This window comes from Saccopteryx leptura, chromosome 6 (assembly GCF_036850995.1).
Source record: "Saccopteryx leptura isolate mSacLep1 chromosome 6, mSacLep1_pri_phased_curated, whole genome shotgun sequence".
NCBI lineage: Eukaryota > Metazoa > Chordata > Mammalia > Chiroptera > Emballonuridae > Saccopteryx > Saccopteryx leptura.
In genome coordinates, this window is record NC_089508.1 from 63,815,368 (window position 1) to 63,834,437 (window position 19,070).

Genomic DNA, 19,070 nt, shown 5'->3' on the forward strand with positions numbered 1-19,070 from the left:
AGCCATCTAACTTTTGAATATCCTAAAAGTTTTTTGTATTCAACATTTGCTTCTTCACAAAATTGTTTTAAAGTAGCAACACGAACAGTGAAATGACTAAAATGCAAATAAATTGTAGTTATTATTGGCATGGCACATGACGCTGTGTTGATTGCATTTGACAAAATATGTGCATTACAACCTATTCCTAGTATTTTGGAGTAACTCTTGTAATTTTACATAGACATTATTCACCCCTTTGCATCTTTGCCCACCAAAATTTGTATTTGTATTATCAGCTGTTAGAGCAACAACTTTGGATTTTAAGTTGTTTTTATTTATTACTCTGTATAGATGGTTTGACAAAATTTCAGAAGTTTCACCCTCAATGGATTCTAAATTTAAAATTTTTACTTGAAATCCCTTGGTAACATTAAAACATCTTACTATTATTGAATACAATTTAATTTCATTATGATTTGATGTATCAGATAAAATCATTACAAATGCTGCAGTTTCCAAGTCCTCTGTAACTATTTTCTCACAGTAATTTTTAAATACTGATTTTAAAATAGCCTCGCATTTTGTCCTGACACATGAAAATTTTGCATTGTGAAACTTTTTCAGTAATTTATTTGTACAATCCATACTACAAAAACTTTGTGAATAATGGTATGAAATACAAATGTTCCCTCCATTACAGCCAACTGTTTTTCATCTTCAGAATAATTTGAAGTTTTAAAACAACTTGTTACTTTACAACTAGAAGCTGATGCACCTAATGATCGCTTATGGTTGTTGGTGGTCAAGTGTTTCATTATCACTGCTCTGCCCCCAACTGCAATACAAAATTCTCCACTGCAAATATTGCAGAAAACAATGGTATCTTTCTTTGATATAAGGAATGGAAATTCCTTTATCAATTTATTGTTGAAGTGGCATTCTCTCTTATTTTTTTCCATCCCTTAAATGAAATTTAAAATTAAAAATAAAATATAGAGCTACACGAATGATGCAGGCACATTAGGAACTGAAAACATTATATCATGGTAGGCGAATTTTCCAGAAGCCAAATTAACAAAACTAAATATCAAACAAAATCACTAATTTGGAGTGATATTTGTGTGTATTTATCATTTTCTAATTATAAAACATCTTTTTTATGCAACTATTTAATCAAAATGCATTATTAATAGTTATGGTTTGAACTTAGATTTCCACTTTAAAACTCAAATTTTGGGAAAATACTTGTAAATAAAATTATACATATTTGGAAATTATTAAATAGATAATGAATTAATAAAATATTTGTACTTACCTGTCTATGATTGAATATTCACTGAGAAAGAAATAATCGTGAGTCTACAATGTCGTATGTGCTGTGTTGTGTTTCAGTAAGAAGTACACAAAGCCATTTGTGTGCTCGGTATATTGCACACTCTCTCAAGGTCTCCTGTGCGGAGTGCATGAGTCTCATAATCGTATCTCACTGCACTGTACTGATCCTTGAAAAATCGTCATGTCAAATACAAATACGTCACATCCATGCAGTGGATCAACTCTGCATTGATCGAGTACAGACATTTGCTGATTAGTCCTCCAATATCAAAAAAGAGGACATGGCCGTGGCCGGTTGGCTCAGTGGTAGAGCGTCAGCCTGGCTTGCAGGAGTCCCGGGTTCGATCCCCAGCCAGGGCACACAGGAGAAGCACCCATCTGCTTCTCCACCCCTCCCCCTCTCCTTCCTCTCTGTCTCTCTCCAAGGCTCCACTGGAGCAAAGTTGGCCCGGGCGCTGAGTATGGCTCTGTGGCCTCTGCCTCAGGCGCTAGAATGGCTCTGGTTGCAACAGAACGACGCCCCAGATGGGCAGAGCATCGCCCCCTGGTGGGCGTGCCGGGTGGATCCCGGTTGGGCGCATGCGGGAGTCTGTCTGACTGCCTCCCCGTTTCCAACTTCAGAAAAATACAAAAAAAAAAAAAAAGAAAAGGAGGACGTGTAGGAGGACACTTTTTGAGGGAGGACAGAACTTACAAAAGAAGGACTGTCCTCCCTAGAGGAGAACGATCGGCCATCTTATGATTTGGTTCATTGAATTCACTTAAGAAACCTTTGTTGAGTGCTTGTTGTATGCAAGGCTCTGTTTTGGGCCTAGCAACACACAGACATGTTCCCTGAACTCAACAAATTGACAATCTAGGGTGAAAATGGTTGAGGACCTGAAAAATTTGGAAAGTTAGAAAATTCCTGAAACCAGATAACAATTGTTGGACAGCAGTGAGTGGTTCAGCTGACAGCAGTACACTTGAGGAGCTTTGTATCCTTCTTTCCAGGCAAAGGAATTGAGTTTGTGAGTACTAAGTCTTGCATTTGTCAAAACAAGGTTGATAAATATCAAAGAAGCAAAGACTTGTCAGGTGATATATATGAAAGGTGTCTTTCAGTATGGATACAGTAGGAATAGAATGGAAAGTAATCTAGTCTGTGGAAATGTTGCATGTAGTATCTCCTTTTGAAAGTCCCTGGTTCCCAACTTAGAAAGTTTGTAGCCTTCATTTTACTTACATTTACTTGGACGCATATTTTGGTTTAAATATGACTTTTGAAAAGCAAAGACATACCTTTTAGCACCTAGTTGTCAAAATAGCCATAGATTCAAGCAGGCTACTAAATTCTCTAGAAGTCAGGTAAGAAGCCACTTACATGATAGTTATTACATACTCAGTACAGCTGAAAAAAAAAGAGGTTTACACTCAAGACATAGTGATCACATCAGTCTTCTTACATTATTTTTATGAAAAGGTGAAATTTTTTGTAAAACAATTTTTTAAAAAGTAAAAAGTAGTTTCTTAGTCTTAAGGACATAAGTTTTCAACTTCTGTTTTAAAACTTGTATCTTGGTTGTTTTTTACCTCAATCAGGTAAAGCATCTGTTACACTGATGCTGGCATTAGTTGGGTCAGGTCTCTTGGTTGGCTTCCTGTTCTGTTGCAGGTCAGTCTTCAAGTATAAAGACTCAATGTAAGTTGGACCTGATGAAGTAAGTTACTACTGTGTTTTGATTAGGAAAGCCTCTAGTAGACAAATGCATGATTTGAAAGGCCCATGTCACAGGAATAAACTTTAAGTTCATATTCACACACGTACTGTATTTTTTGCTCCTTAAGACACACCTGACCATAAGACAGGCACACCTAGAGTTGTAAGGAGGAAAATAAGAAAAAAATATTCTGAACCAAATGGTGTGTTAAAATATTTAATAAAATACCATATTTTTCGCTCCATAAGACGCACAGGCATTTCCCCCTCCACTTTTTGGGGGAAATACCTGCGTCTTATGGTGCGAAAAACATGGTACTTCATGAGGAACTCTGAACTTGTGGATATTCAAGAGTCTGAGCTAGAAATTCCCTGTTTTCTTGATAAGCTACTTTACAAGATTCCCCAGAACTACTGATTGGTGGCTTAGAGCTGTGGAAACAGCCCAGAGGCGCTAGAACGTGACTGTTGGCCATGCTCCCTCGCTGTTTGGGACTCCCTGAAGAGGGGGTGTGGCAGTAGCAACTGATGCAGTCCTAGACCAGCTGAGGTCTCCAGACCCCTGGCTGATCGGCAGCATTAGGACCACCTGTATAAACCCCGCATCCAGATTCTGATTGACAGATATTTTCTGTTTAGCGTAAGAATATTTTAAATGCAATTTACAAAAGAAAGTGATGTTTTTCTTACATTAGGGAATAGTCTGTGAACTTGTTTTTAAATTATTGAATCGCTGGTCATTTCAAACTGTATCTGTAACTTTTAGTTGGTTTTAGAATCAACATGTATCAAGTATTTCACGTATTAAGTATTTAGAAGTATGGATGGCAGATTAGCTTAATATTGTATAGTTATGCATTTCCAGAAATACGTATATGTTGTTTTCTGATCAACTAAAAGTTTGGAGAACATTTTCCTTTTAGCATCTTTGATCCTTTTTTTTCTGACTATAAATCATAGAGGCAAATGATCAAGTCGACAGGTAAAGAGGAGGAAGTCACAAATAAAATAGGCACTTACATTTATGGTGTTTGCAGAGTTGTTTTTGAGAACAGCGCATGTTTCTTCAGACCTTGTTTCTTGCCCATTTTATAGAGCTCTGGCCTCTTAACAGCACAGCTTTAATGACTTCTTGTGGGGCTCTCAGTTTATGTTAGCACTGACTGTGGAGGGAAGAAAAGAGGTCAGGTTTCACAAGGAGGCTGTAGACTTGTAAAATCGTACCTAACCGGCAGAAACAAAGTCCGCATCAAGGAGAAAGCTGAGATTTCCACAAGGATGCAAGACGTTTTGCCATTTAAATAAGTGCAAAGTGTTTCTTCGATAATGCCAAAAATAGTTCATAGCTAAAGTTTTAGGGGACTCTAACATTCACTGTAAAGGAGGTATTCATTTATTTAGCTTAATGCCCCACTTAAAAAAATCAAAATAGAAAAACAAATACTTGCAAGGAAACAGAGGTTATGTATATTACAATATATTTATATTTGCATGGTTTGCTAAAGTTTCTAAGTCTTGAAATAAGATGTTGTGTAATTTATCTTTTATTGAAAAAAGTCTTTTATTTAGATGTAGGTTTTTTTTTTCTTGAATTTTCAGAATGAGGACACTGGTTGGGCATCCACAGGTCATAGGTGATGTCTACCTGAAACATGAGAAGCTCAAAATACTACAAAGGAGGCAGATAAAAATTAAGGATGAGGGATTTTCTCAGTTAGTAGAGCAATAGTAGGAAATTTATGAAGACAGGCTCTTCAATTCATGCTCCATGTAAGAATAGAAAATGTATTTTTAAATGCCATTACTTTTTCTTAATTATGTATTTTGTAGAAAAAAATAACTACAAAAAAATCGCCATAAATAATTCTACCACTAGAGATTTGAACTCTAGTGAGATTTGGTCTCATAAATGCAGAGCTGTGATTCTTACCCAGATCTATAAATTTTAATATTTGCACCCTTAACCACAAGGCTATACTGCTGTACTGTATCCGTCTAACTCATGCCCAGTATTTTACTGGATTTTATTCCTGATTTTTCTATAAACCAGGTAAGGCTAAATTTTGCCTTAGTCTCAATATACTTTGCCTCAGTTTTCTTTTGCCTTAATTTCTATTATCAAGAAATGAGAATAAAATTAAAATTGAAAAAGAATTGGAATCACTTTTTTTTAAGCATGCATGTGAGAGAGAGAAAGACAGGAAGGGAAAGAGATGAGAAACATCAACTTGTAGATGCATCACTTTAGTTGTTCTTTGATTGCTTCTTATATGTGCCTTGACCGGGGGACTCTAGCCAAGCCAGTGACCCCTTGCTCAAGCCAATGACCTTTGGGCTGAAGCCAGTGACCATTGGATCATGTGGATGATCCCGTGCTCAAGCCAGTGACCGCACGCTCAAGCTGGTGAGCCTGCTCTCAAGCTGGCAACCTCGGGGTTTTAAACCTGGAACATCAGTGTCCCAGGTTGATGCTCTATCCACTGTTCCACCATCAGTCAGGCTGGAATCACATTTTTTGTGAAATGATTTCTTTGTTGATTATAGAAGTAATAGGTTAACCTTAGAAGTCTTTGAATTAATAGATAGAAGTTACTTGTGAGTCCCGTGCAGCCATATCAAACACTGGTGTTTGTCTGGAGGATGTTTTCGAAGGGCAGGGGGAAGGGGGGAAATGAGAGCAGAGAGAACAGATGAGAGACTTTTAGTGGCTCCAGTGAGAGATGTTGAGACAGGGACATAGAAATGAATTTGATGTATGCTTAGGAGTTAAAAATCAGTGGCCCAGGTGATCAAATGAAGAGGGAGCAGGAGTCAGTCTTTGTCTCAGATGAGTAGTTGAGTTGCATAATGGTGTGACATATTGAGGGAGAGATATAAGCTTGGGAGAAAAGAGATAACTTCATTTTGGATGTGATGAATTAGATGTGCCTTCTATAACTTACAGGTGAAGATGCCTGGTAGGCCGCTGAAGCCATGAGTCTGAATCTCTGGGGACAGGGATCTGAGCTGGAGATGGACTTTGGGGAGTCAGCAGCAACAGATGGATGTAGCTGAAAACTAAAACTAGATGAGATCACCCAAGAAGAACATGGAGACAGAAAAGAACAGAGAATCTCTGGAAGGAAGGTCCAGAGGAGGAGAGAGAGCGCCTGAAAAAAAGGAGTCAGCAAAATAAGAGAACAGGCAGTGCTTCTGTAAAATAACAGGAGAAGAAGGCACATTAGGTGTTTGAGGCATAAAGTCAGAGGAAGAGGGGAGGCAACTAGAATGAATTCTTCTTTAGAAATATGGAGGAGAGGCCTGACCTGTGGTGGCGCAGTGGATAAAGCGTCAACCTGGAAATGCTGAGGTCGCTGGTTCGAAACCCTGGGTTTGCCTGGTCAAGGCACATATGGGAGTTGATGCTTCCAGCACCTCCCCCCTGTCTCTCTCTCTCTCTCTCCTCTCTAAAATGAATAAAATAATAAAAAAATTAAAATTTCAGAGGACGGAGGTTCGAGACCCCGAGGTCACCAACTTGAGCGCGGGCTCATCTGGTTTGAGCAAAAGCTCACCAGCTGGGACCCAAGGTCACTGGCTTGAGGAATGGGTTACTCGGTCTGCTGAAGGCCCATGGTCAAGGCACATATGAGAAAGCAATCAATGAACAACTAAGGTGTCACAATGAAAAACTGATGATTGATGCTTCTCATCTCTCTCCATTCCTGTCTGTCCCTATCTATCCCTCTCTCTGACTCTCTCTCTGTTTCTGTTTCTGTAAAAAATAAAAATTAAAAAATTAGAAATATGGAGGAGAGCCCTGGCCGGTTGGCTCAGCGGTAGAGCGTCGGCCTGGCATGCAGGAGTCCCGGGTTCGATTCCCGGCCAGGGCACACAGGAGAAGCACCCATCTGCTTCTCCACCCCTCCCCCTCTCCTTCCTCTCTGTCTCTCTCTTCCCCTCCCGCAGCCGAGGCTCCACTGGAGCAAAGATGGCCCGGGCGCTGGGGATGGCTCTGTGGCCTCTGCCTCAGGCGCTAGAATGGCTCTGGATGCAACAGAGCGACGCCCCAGAGGGGCAGAACATCGCCCCCTGGTGGGCATGCCGGGTGGATCCCAGTCGGGCGCATGCGGGAGTCTGTCTGACTGCCTCCCCGTTTCTAGCTTCGGAAAAATGAAAAAAAAAAAGAAAAGAAATATGGAGGAGAGAGGTAGAGAAGCAGCAGCTGACTCAGATTCACAGAGGTGAGGGAAGAGGGTGGGGTTGGCGCCCAAGTGGAGGAGGTACAGATAGAAAGATGACGACTCATTTTCACTGTGAGATGATGAATGCTTCTTTTTCTTCAGTCTCAGAGGTTCCAATGAGACTCCCAAGAAGTACCGCATTTCCCCATGTATAAGATGCTCCCGTGTATAAGACGCACCATAATTTGGGGGCCCAAAATTTGATTAAAAAAATGTATGTATTGCATAAAGTTATTGAACTCAAGTTTTAGTCATCATAAAATTCATACAGCTCCTCATCACTGTCAAAACTCCCATCCATTAGCTTGTCCTCATCTGTGTCTGATGACGAATTATTGTCTTCAACAATGAGTGCAAAAACAAGCATAAAAAAGCAGGAAATGCAAGCCCTGGCTGGTTGGCTCAGCGGTAGAGCGTCAGCCTGGCGTGCGGGGGACCCGGGTTCGATTCCCGGCCAGGGCACATAGGAGAAGCGCCCATTTGCTTCTCCAGCCCCCCCCCCCCCTCTGTCTCTCTCTTCCCCTCCTGCAGCCAAGGCTCCATTGGAGCAAAGATGGCCCGGGCGCTGGGGATGGCTCCTTGGCCGCTGCCCCAGGTGCTAGAGTGGCTCTGGTCTTGGCAGAGCGATGTCCCGGAGGGGCAGAGCATCGCCCCCTGGTGGGCAGAGCATCGCCCCTGGTGGGCGTGCCGGGTGGATCCCGGTTGGGCGCATGCGGGAGTCTGTCTGACTGTCTCTCCCCGTTTCCAGTTTCAGAAAAATACAAAAAAAAAAAAAAGGCAAGAAATGCAAGTAAAAAATTCTGCAACCACTGGATAAGATGCACCCAGTTTTAAGACCCCAAATTTTTCAAATTAGGGTGTGTCTTATGCATGGAGAAATCGGGTATCTGGCTAGGTCTTCTTGGGGAAAAATTATTTTGCCAGTAGGTTGAATTTTCAAAAGGGACCAAAATATTAGACATGTTAAATATAAAGGTGTTTGGGAGGATTGAAAAGCATCTTCAAACTTGCATTAGACCTTGCTGACAACCAGAGTGAGATCAAGAAATACCCTTACTGAATGGATATATTAACTAACCTTATGTAGTAATCATTTACCAACATGTGTGTATCAATCAAATCATCACATTGTATACAATGCATATGTCAATTATATCTTAGTAAAGCTGGAGGGAGGAAAGAAACTAAATTAGTGATTGCCTAGGGCTGGGGTGTGGGAGGAGATGGAAAGATTATGGAGTGGTAACTAAAAGGATGTGGGATTTCTTTGTGGAGTGATGAAAATATTCGAAAACTGAGTATGGAGATGGTTTCAAACTCTAAATAGAGATACTAAAAATCATTGAATTGTATACTTTAAATGAGTGAATTGTATGGTATATAAATTATATGCTATGGAATTTATATCTCAATAAAGCCTTTTAGTTCTCAGAATTTTGTAACTCCAAAGTTCTAGTGCATTTGACCTGAAGTGCAAAGTTAGTTTAATTTTTAAAATAAAAAATTATAGGGGTGTCACAGACTTAATGCATCTGGTGGGGGGGAAAAGGAGTGGCTCAAAGAAAAGATTATGGGTATCATATTGTTTGTTTGGTTAGATAAGATTAATAATAATGAATAGCACTCAACTTCCTGCATGGTTGGAGGGAGATTACTTGAGGCAACAGAATGATTATTTTTATTCTCAATAATCACAATATTTATAAAAAGTCATATAATGTATAAAGTGCCCTCATTATATTGGCTTATTGAATCTTTATAAAAATCCTTTAATAGATAAAAGACAGATTTTTATCTCTCAAAGTAATGCTGCTAAAACATTGGGCATCATTTAGAATTATAATAAACAAACAAACAAAAGCATTATTTTCCTAAGCCTGGAAAACTCTCTATGTTTCTGGCTACCGTGTTTAAAGGCCTAATAGAATTGGAGAATTTTTTTTAAATTTCAGGTCAATTCAACAAGTATTGTTTTAGTACTGAGTTTGTGCCATTTGCTGTCTAAGGGATCTTGCTGAGACTGTGACCCACTGCTGGCCCTCAGTGAGCTCACAGTGTTAGAAAGGGAGAAAGACTATAAACAAGTGGAATACTACTATGGAATAATGGTAGCAATAAAAGCCTGCAATATCCAGAAGTTGCAGATAAAAAGGTCAGGAACAACCTCTCAAAGTATGGGACAAGTGAACAAGGCTATAAATGATGATAGGATTTCATCAGATGGACAGAGGGATGAGGGTATTTTAGAAGGAAATATTTATAAAATGTTCACAGGTATGAAATATGGTATATTCAATGTTCATGGAACATGATTAATTCTAAGTGGTTGAAAACAAGTGAGAGTTTTGCAGGGACTAATTGATTAATTAGGAATATAAATCAAATTGGCGTTTTTTGACCATCACTCTGGAAGTAACTCTGATGGTAGGAAAGAGATCACCTAAGAGGTTCCTGCCAAACTTCCAGGCAGTAGGTGATAAGGGCCTGAATGGAAGACAAGATTATTAGGGATAGAGAGAAGTCAGAAATGAGAGAAATATAGAGTTTATGGGATAAAACATACTGAATTGGGTGTTTGATTCATTGTGGGGTTCAAATAGTTGGGGCTGGAAGAACTGCTTTATGAAGGGAAGTTGAACTATATGAGGTATTTTAGCCTAGAGGTGTCAAGGGGCTATGGAGAAAGTTGTATATAGATGGTATTATCAGTGAATGACCAAGACTAAAAGTCACCCCCTTACACATGAAAAAGGTCATATGGGACCAATAAGAAAAATTAGTACTGCATAAAGCAGGCATTACATTTATGGAAACTTAGGTCTTCAGTTTCCCAAAATATGAATGTTTGACATAGTTCTGTTAATTATAGAAAAATGACCTACATTGTTACTGAAAAATAAGGCTGTTATGAATCTGAACCTGATATTTTGAAGATAAATATAAGCATCTATTCCCTAATTTTTTAGTAAGGTAGTAGGACATTGGTTTGAGTCAGAATAAAAATGTTTGTAAATAGATTAACATCCTAGAATTAATTACAGAAGCAATTAAAAAGAAAAATTGTAATGATAGAGTTTGATGTTCTTGAATAGAGGCTCTCAAACATTTTAGTTTCACTATACTCTTTTTTTTTTTTTTTTTTTGTATTTTTCCGAAGCTGGAAACGGGGAGGCAGTCAGACAGACTCCCGCATGCGCCCCACCGGGATCTACCTGGCACGCCCACCAGGGGACAATGCTCTGCCCATCTTGGGGTGTCACTCTGCCGCAGTCAGAGCCATTCTAGCGCCTGAGGCAGACTTTGCTCCAGTGGAGCCTTGGCTGCGGGAGGGGAAGAGAGAGACAGAGAGGAAGGAGAGGGGGAGGGGTGGAGAAGCAGATGGGCGCTTCTCCTGTGTGCCCTGGCCGGGAATCAAACCTGGGACTCCTGCACACCAGGCCGATGCTCTACCACTGAGCCAACTGGCCAGGGCATAGTTTCACTATACTCTTAAAACTTATTTGAAGACCCCTAAAGAGCTTCTGTGGAGGTTATATCTATTGATACCTATTATTAGAAATTAAAACAATTTTTAAAAATATTGATTGAAATGAAAACATTGATTTATTTCATATTAACATAACACATGTCATGAAACAACTATTTGCCAAAGTAAAATAATCAGAGGAGAGGCCTTGTTTTGCATTGTGCACTCTCTGTAATTAGCCTAATAGGAGATATATGGATTCTCACAGGTACCTGCTTCTGCCTTGAGTCTGTGGTGATGTCACCCATCATGTAGTGTCAGGAAAACACTATATACACACGAGAGAAATGAGAATAAAAAAGGCACATGACGGTTATTAGGAGAATGCTTTTTACTTTGTGGCTCCACTAACAACAGCAGTTTCAGAATCACTGTTCTTGAGGAAGCAGAAACTTTTTGTGACAGACACAAAAAAGTATTGCTTTACCCCCATTCCATGCTTTTTGGAAATACATGCCCCTAAAACTGTGTTCACCATTATTTACTGGCTTTGTCCCATTCCTCTAAAGGCCTGTGATCCATTTACAGAATTGATGAAGTCAGTCCTAGGTAGAATTTGTTAGCCTTCTGTGACCTTTTACCCTTTCCAGTCTAATGAAGCATTTATTTTCATAACTTCTCACTTTATTGATAAACCATAAGGCATGTATTTTTTTTTAACTGGAATCGGAGGCAATGGAATACAGCCATCCCTGGGGCTCTTTCTTTGTGTCCTGGAAGACTTAGTCGAGGGAAGGAAAACCGCACTAGCACCTGGAGTCTGGGCTCTGCCGGACTGAGACCGTGGACACTGACGACCAGTTTCCAGAGACCTGCCTAATGTGGCAAAGAATTATCTCTAGGAAATATCAACACTTCAAGATTTAGCTTTGCTCTAGAAATATGTGAGTCTAAAAATAGTCTCTTGAGTCTCTCTACCTTTTGTTCATCAGGACACCATTTGTGTTCTTTTTTGTGTGTGCAGCACCAGTACCAGCCTCATTTGATTCCAAACACTGACATATCTGTGTCTGAAAGAGCCAAGTCCTTGTTTTCATTAGAGTATCTCACCCTTCTCACTGCCACCATGCAGTTCTATCATTGCTGTTTATACAGCCTGTTCCTCGTGACTTGAAACTCTTCTTTTCTCAGTCCACCTATACAACAATACCTGATAAAATTTTTTCCAAACACTGCTATCATGACACCTCTTTGCTCAAAAATCTTTGGGGCTGTCTTAATTTGTACCATGCTACAAATCTGTTTTATCTATGCTCTCCTTCAACTTTTGTTATTGCCTTCATGTTATTCCTGTTTTTCCCCTTTCATCCAAACCCAGGGGATTATTCAAAATTCAATTTAAAGCTAACCTCTGTAAATGGTTCTTACTCTCTGGTCTGTTTGCATTGATTTTCCTCTCCTCTGAAATAACAACAGTATCTGGAGTTTGTACTGCTCAGTTCAGTATGTATTTAAATTACATTATCAATTGTTTATTTTTTATTTCAGTTATGTCAATTTCCCCCTCTAAACGGGTTGTAAGTTTCTTAAGAAGTTGGTTAGAATTTCATCCTGGGAAAGACCAGACTCCTTGATTTGGGCAACTGCTCAGTGGTTTTACCATAATTATTTCCTAAATTATTTTTGTAGTATGTTGAGACGGTCTTAGCATCTGAACAAGAGCTCAAGTCTGATAAATAATATCTAGCATAATGCTATTTCCAAGTATAGTATAAATAGTTCATGTACTTATTCTGAATTTGTCAAATTTTATCTTATAGCTATTTCTGCATTTGAAGTTCAGCCAGTTTCTACTAAGGTCCAAGAAGGTGGAATTGCTAGATTTGCATGCAAGATTTCATCAAACCCTCCGGCAGTTATAACATGGGAATTGAATCGAACAACTCTACCTGTATCAATGGACAGGTAAATGCAACTTTTGCCTTTGGAGAGATGCAGGGGTAATGAAGACTTTATCATGAGACTATATGTGGTAAAGATATTTATGAAACTCATTTTCATTGATAGTGTCAATAATCAACTTAAAGAAACTTCATAATGAGGTAAGAATGAGATCATCAGTCTCTGGCACATGGGGCAGAATTCAAAGAGCCTATCTTACTGCTTTGTTCCTTTTCTCAAGTATCTTTTCCAGTCATAGGACCACCTGAGTCCATGGCTTGGGGCCCAAGGATTTGGAAAACCAAGGTACCCCTTTATTGCTGGCAGTAGCAGTGCTGGTGGAAAGGGTCTCCCACGTGTGCCCTGGTAGCTGCCCACTTCTGTCCCTGCTTTCCACTCCCCGGTCTCCTCTCCGTTGTGTACACACACAGGCACACCCCCCTTAAGACCTGAAGGTTGATTGAAGTTGAAGGATCAAGAACTTTGTAGCAATTTCAAAAAGTTAGCAGTATTCCTAAGTAGGCAAAAATCATTGGCTAAAATGACAGGGAGGCCCTGGCTGGTTGGCTCAGCGGTAGAGCGTCGGCCTGGTGTGCGGGGGACTTGGGTTCGATTCCCAGGCAGGGCACATAGGAGAAGCGCCCATTTGCTTCTCCACCCTCTCCCCTCCTTCCTCTCTGTCTCTCTCTTCCCCTCCCGCAGCCAAGGCTCCATTGGAGCAAAGATGGCCCGGGCGCTGGGGATGGCTCCTTGGCCTCTGCCCCAGGCGCTAGAGTGGCTCTGGTTGCGGCAGAGCGACGCCCCGGAGGGGCAGAGCATCGCCCCCTGGTGGGCAGAGCGTCGCCCCTGGTGGGCGTGCCGGGTGGATCCCGGTCGGGCGCATGCGGGAGTCTGTCTGACTGTCTCTCCCCATTTCCAGCTTCAGAAAAATACAAAAAAAAATGACAGGGCACTTAGATGGAAGAAGTTATTCAAAGAAGTGCTTTTTTTTTTTCTATTTTTTTTAAAAAGTTACATTCAGGTGTACCTTGGAGAATATATGTTAAGAGACAAAAAGTCAGGAATTTGAAAAAAATCAACCACCAGTTAGCTGTATCTAAGCTATAATGTCAAGTGAGACTCTGTAAAATTAGACTGATAAATTTCACAAATCACATATTGCATAGTTATTTATGTTTTAGAGATCTATAGTGACCCAAATGAAAACAACTGAATCAATCTAATCTATTTTTTAATTTTTAAAAATTAATTTTAGCAAGAGAGGAAGGGAGAGAAAAGAGAGAGAGAGAAAGATAGGAACATCAATCTGTTCCTGTATGTGCCCTGACCAGGGATCAAATCAGCAACTTCTGTACTTTGGGACATGCTGTAATTAACCAAGCCACCCAGCCAGGGCAAATCAAGCTAATATTTTAAAAGGTCTTTAAAGTATTGCATTTGGCACTTTGAAAAGGTTGAATATTGCCCTGGCCAGTTGGCTCAATGATAGAGTGTTGGCTTAGCATGTGGACATCTGGGGTTCAATTCCTAGTCAGGGCACACAGGAGAAGCGACCATCTGCTTCTTTACACCTCCCTGTCCTTCTTCTCTTCTCTCTCTCTCTTTCTCTCTCTCTCTCTCCCCCTCCCGCAGCCATGGATTGATTGGTTTGAGTGCATCAGCCCCAGTGCTGAGGATGACTCTGTGGAGCCTCTGCCTCACGCGCTAAAAATAGCTCAGTTGTGAACATGGCCCCAGATGGGCAGAGCTTTGGCCCCAGGCAGGGATTGCTAGGTGGATCCCAGTTGGGATGCATACAGAAGTCTGTCTCTCTATCTCCACTTCTCTCATTTGGAAAAAAGAAAATAAAAAGAAGATTGAATATATTAAATCTTATCATAGACTGTATGTTAAAATTAAAAAACTAAATCTAGGGCCCTGGCCGGTTGCCCCAGGCGCTAGAGTGGCTCTGGTCGTGGCAGAGCATCGCCCCCTGGTGGGCATGCCGGGTGGATCCCGGTCGGGCGCATGCGGGAGTCTGTCTGTCTGTCTGTCTCTTCCCCGTTTCCAGCTTCAGAAAAATACAAAAAAAAAAAAAAAAAATTTACTGCAAAGAATTGAATCACCTTTTTTCTCATAACAGGATAACTGCCCTGCCAACAGGAGTATTGCAGATCTATGATGTTGGCCAAAGTGATACCGGAAGTTATCGCTGTGTTGCTGCTACGGTAGCCCACAGACGTAAGAGCATGGAGGCCTCTCTAACGGTGATTCCAGGTACCTCACAGAAGTTCTTTCTTCTTCTCCTTTCTTTTTTATTGGCACAGCTGTGAATTTTTATTCTCTGGCTGTAATAGTATGCCATAGAGTAGTAGTACTTTATTTCTTTGAAAATATTGTAATCTATTTTAAAAATTGTCATTTTATGAATTAAGCAACTCTTCTTTAGTAGGCTAACTTGTTTTATGTTAGTGTCAACATCTTTAAGAAAGATTGAATATTTTGTAACTATTTCACTTTTAAAAATATTTATAAAGTACAAAACAGAAAATAACACCCATCCATTTCCACCAGAATTGTCCATTGTCAATAAAGAGATATTTGTTTCCAGTTTGGTATTTTAAGAAAAATCATAATTTACATTTGTGATAATAATGCATGTTTATTATAAGCAGTACTGTTTATAAAAGTTAAAAAGTACAAGGAGATAATATAGTTTTAAAATAGCCCTCAATTCCAAAACTCAGAAATTATGATGTTAACATTAAGTAACATAATTTTTTATATTTTGTCATACATGAATATAATTAGACAAAAAATTAGGTAGAGAGGTAAATAGGAAGAAGGAAATATGTATTTCATTAAAATGGAATTATATATAGATGCTAGTTTTTATTTTAAAATAATTCATTTAAATTTACTTGAATATAGTGGAAGAAAACTTGGATTAGACATCGTTAAACTTCACATGAGCGTTTACTCTTTACAAAAAACATTACGTCTTAAAAGATCCTTTGAGGTTAAAAAATTGTCTTTGAGCCTAACCTGTGGTGGCCTACTGGATAAAGCATCGACCTTAGAATGCTGACGTCACTGGTGTGAAACCCCAGGCTTGCCTGCTCAAGGCACATACAGGAAGCAACTACTACACACTCCCTTCACTCCCTTTCTCTATCCTCTGTCTAAATCAATAAATAAAATCTTTAAAAATAATTGTCTTTGAAAAAGATTGAATCTGAAATTACATTTATAATGCTTTGTTTTCATTTTAGTAACTCTCTGTTAACTTGGTGGTCTGAAAGATAGAAACAAAAACACTCTCCTACTCCTTCCCTTTTTCCTACTGTCACGTGAATTCTTAACAAGATTCATGAGAGTATTAAATGAATATCTGAATTGCAATTAAAAATGAATGATACGGGCCCTGGCCAGTTGGCTCAGTGGTAGAGCGTCAGCCTGGCGTGCGGGGGACCCGGGTTCGATTCCCGGCCAGGGCACATAGGAGAAGCACCCATTTGCTTCTCCACCCCCCCCTCCTTCCTCTCTGTCTCTCTCTTCCCCTCCCGCAGTGAGGCTCCATTGGAGCAAGGATGGCCCAGGCACTGGGGATGGCTCCTTGGCCTCTGCCCCAGGCGCTAGAGTGGCTCTGGTCGCAGCAGAGCATCGCCCCCTGGTGGGCAGAGCGTCGCCCCTGGTGGGCATGCCGGGTGGATCCTGGTCAGGCGCATGCGGGAGTCTGTCTGACTGTCTCTCCCCATTTCCAGCTTCAAAAATAAAAATAAAAAATGAATGATACGGAAACAACTAAATGTCCATCAGCTAATGAATGAATAAATAAAATGTGTTCTGTATTTATAATTAACTATTCTATTGTTATTCAATAAAAAGATATGAAGTACTAGTACATAACTACAGCATGTATGAATCTTGAAAACATTACGTTAAAAGAAGTCAGTCACAAAGACAGAACCATGTACTATATGGTTCCTTTTTTATGAAATGTCTAGACTAAGGAAATCCAAAGGGACAGAAAGTAGCTTAGTGGTTGCCAGGCTATGGGGAGAGGAGATTGAGAAGTGACTGCTAATGGGTATGGGACTTCTTTTGGGGGTGATGAAAATGTTTTAAAATAACTGTGGTGATGGTTACACACTCTGAAAATACCATTGAATTATACTTCAAATGGATGAATTGTATATTATATAAGTTATATCTCAATTCGGTTTTTTTTAACGAATAAGAAGAAGTATTTTCACTCATTTTAATTGCTTATGTTTTAATTAACCATTTATTTTTATATTCTGCTTTTTTTTTTCTCTCCAAAGCTAAGGAATCTAAATTTTTCCACACGCCAACCATTATAGCAGGTCCACAGAACATAACAACATCTCTTCATCAGACTGTTGTTTTGGAATGCATGGCCACAGGAAATCCCAAACCAATCATTTCTTGGAGCCGTCTTGGTACGCCTTCTCAGGGGGAAAAAGTCGTTTCCTTGAACTTTGTTCATTATAGCAAAAGTGATAAAATGGTTTTTATATACAAAACACATGTTTGGCAATTAGATGGCTTTAAACTTTTTGGCATTTTATTGTGTAGAGAAGTAGTTTTAATATAGAAAATTTTGTACGCTTTATGATAGGATTGTTTGGAGAGTAGTCTTTGAATTAATTTTATGTCATATTTTACATTGTTTTAACTGAAGTATTCTCTTCAAAACAGATCACAAGTCTATTGATGTCTTTAATACTCGGGTACTTGGAAATGGTAATCTTATGATATCTGATGTCAAGCTGCAACATGCTGGGGTATATGTTTGTCGGGCCACTATCCCAGGCACTCGTAACTTTACAGTTGCCATGGCAACTTTAACTGTATTAGGTATGTTTTCTTTCGTTCTCCATTCAGGAGGGTCTTACATTTTTATGTTTGCTGTTTTATCTCATTTATGGCTTACTTCTACCTTTCTTGATTTTTGTATTATTGACAGGAAGGTTGATATGAAGTTTCTTACTCTGATGATCAATTTTAGGATTATTAGATTTAAATTTAACATAAAGTCCTATGTTAAAATATAACTATTATTTTGTAGTCAGTATTCTTTTTGCCTGCATACCATTTTATGCCTTCTTACTTAGGCTTTCCTCTTATCTCCTCCTCACTCACCCACAAAGACTGTGGATACCCATTCACTAATCTAAAATTTTAATCTGTTGATTGTCTATATGCATTCATAAAGGGCTGTATATTGGGTTTAGTTAAGTAGGATTGTGGTACACATATGTTTAGAGTGTTAATATGATATATATATTGATGGTCTCAATGGGGAAACCCATAGGGCAGTAGACATCTAACGGAGCTATGCATCAAGAAGGCATCTGAATAGATGTATGCAGAGTGTAGATTGGAGCTCAAAATGTCAAATATTTTCAGGGGTGGGATTTGATCATTTGCTATACTCTTCCTTGACTCTGTATCATTCCTGTTGGGACCACAGAAATAATTTTTCTTTTTTCTTTTTTTTTTTTTTTTTTGAAAAATAGCTCCTCCTTTATTTGTTGAATGGCCAGAAAGTTTAACAAGGCCTCGAGCTGGCACTGCTCGGTTTGTATGTCAGGCAGAAGGAATCCCTTCACCGAAAATGTCATGGTTGAAAAATGGAAGAAAGATACATTCAAATGGTAGAATTAAAATGTACAACAGGTAGGCTATGTTACTTTGCTACTATTTTAGATGAGATGTAATGGCTTTAGTAATTTTTATGTGAAATGGCTATAATCGTAATAGCAAGTACTTCAGTTTATCTTGGTATTTAAAACTAAAACAAAATAAAAAATTAACCTCAGATTATAATATCAGCATGTCATAGATCCTTTTAGATGTGGATCGTAGAAGTGGATAGCTGTACTGAAATGGACGTTGGACAGTGCCCCAGACCTGGATTATAGTCCTGATAAGCAAGTAGCTAAATTATTAGCCAGCATATTAACCTTTAGGGGTCTCAGTTTCTTATTCCATAAGTGAGGAAGTGAGAAAGAAAGAACTGTCTAAGAATTCCTCCACAATTCAAACTTAATGATTTTAAGAACTCACTTTTATTACTATAAAATGAATCTTATTATAATATTCTCATTTATGTTGCACAAAACTATAAAAAAGTTTGTTGGCCTCAATTTTATGTAACATTGCAGTATTATGTAAATTAGATGCTACTACAGAGCAATATACTTTCTTAATGATAGCCAGCTTTTTAAAAAGAAAGTGATCTGTCATCTAAAGCAAAAAGGATTTAGGTATGACAAGTACTTATTTATGTAGAATCAGAAAATAAAATAAATTTTAAGTAATTCATAGAGATTTTTCAGTAGAACTGACTAAACATTATTGTTCATAGTAATATTTGTCATTTAAAGTGAGAATACACTTAGCAATGGTTTAACTTTAT

At 39.1% G+C, this 19,070-nt stretch overlaps 1 protein-coding gene across 1 annotated transcript in view; it reads left to right on the forward strand.

The window, feature by feature from the left end:
* The window catches only part of PRTG (protogenin), a 171,943-nt gene that overhangs the window by 81,247 nt on the left and 71,626 nt on the right, over positions 1 to 19,070 (forward strand). The window contains exons 3-7 of the mRNA XM_066387996.1: positions 12,526 to 12,670; positions 14,769 to 14,902; positions 16,951 to 17,088; positions 17,348 to 17,506; positions 18,169 to 18,328. Of these exons, the coding sequence (XP_066244093.1) occupies positions 12,526 to 12,670; positions 14,769 to 14,902; positions 16,951 to 17,088; positions 17,348 to 17,506; positions 18,169 to 18,328 (736 nt within the window). The remainder of the gene's footprint in view (positions 1 to 12,525; positions 12,671 to 14,768; positions 14,903 to 16,950; positions 17,089 to 17,347; positions 17,507 to 18,168; positions 18,329 to 19,070) is intronic.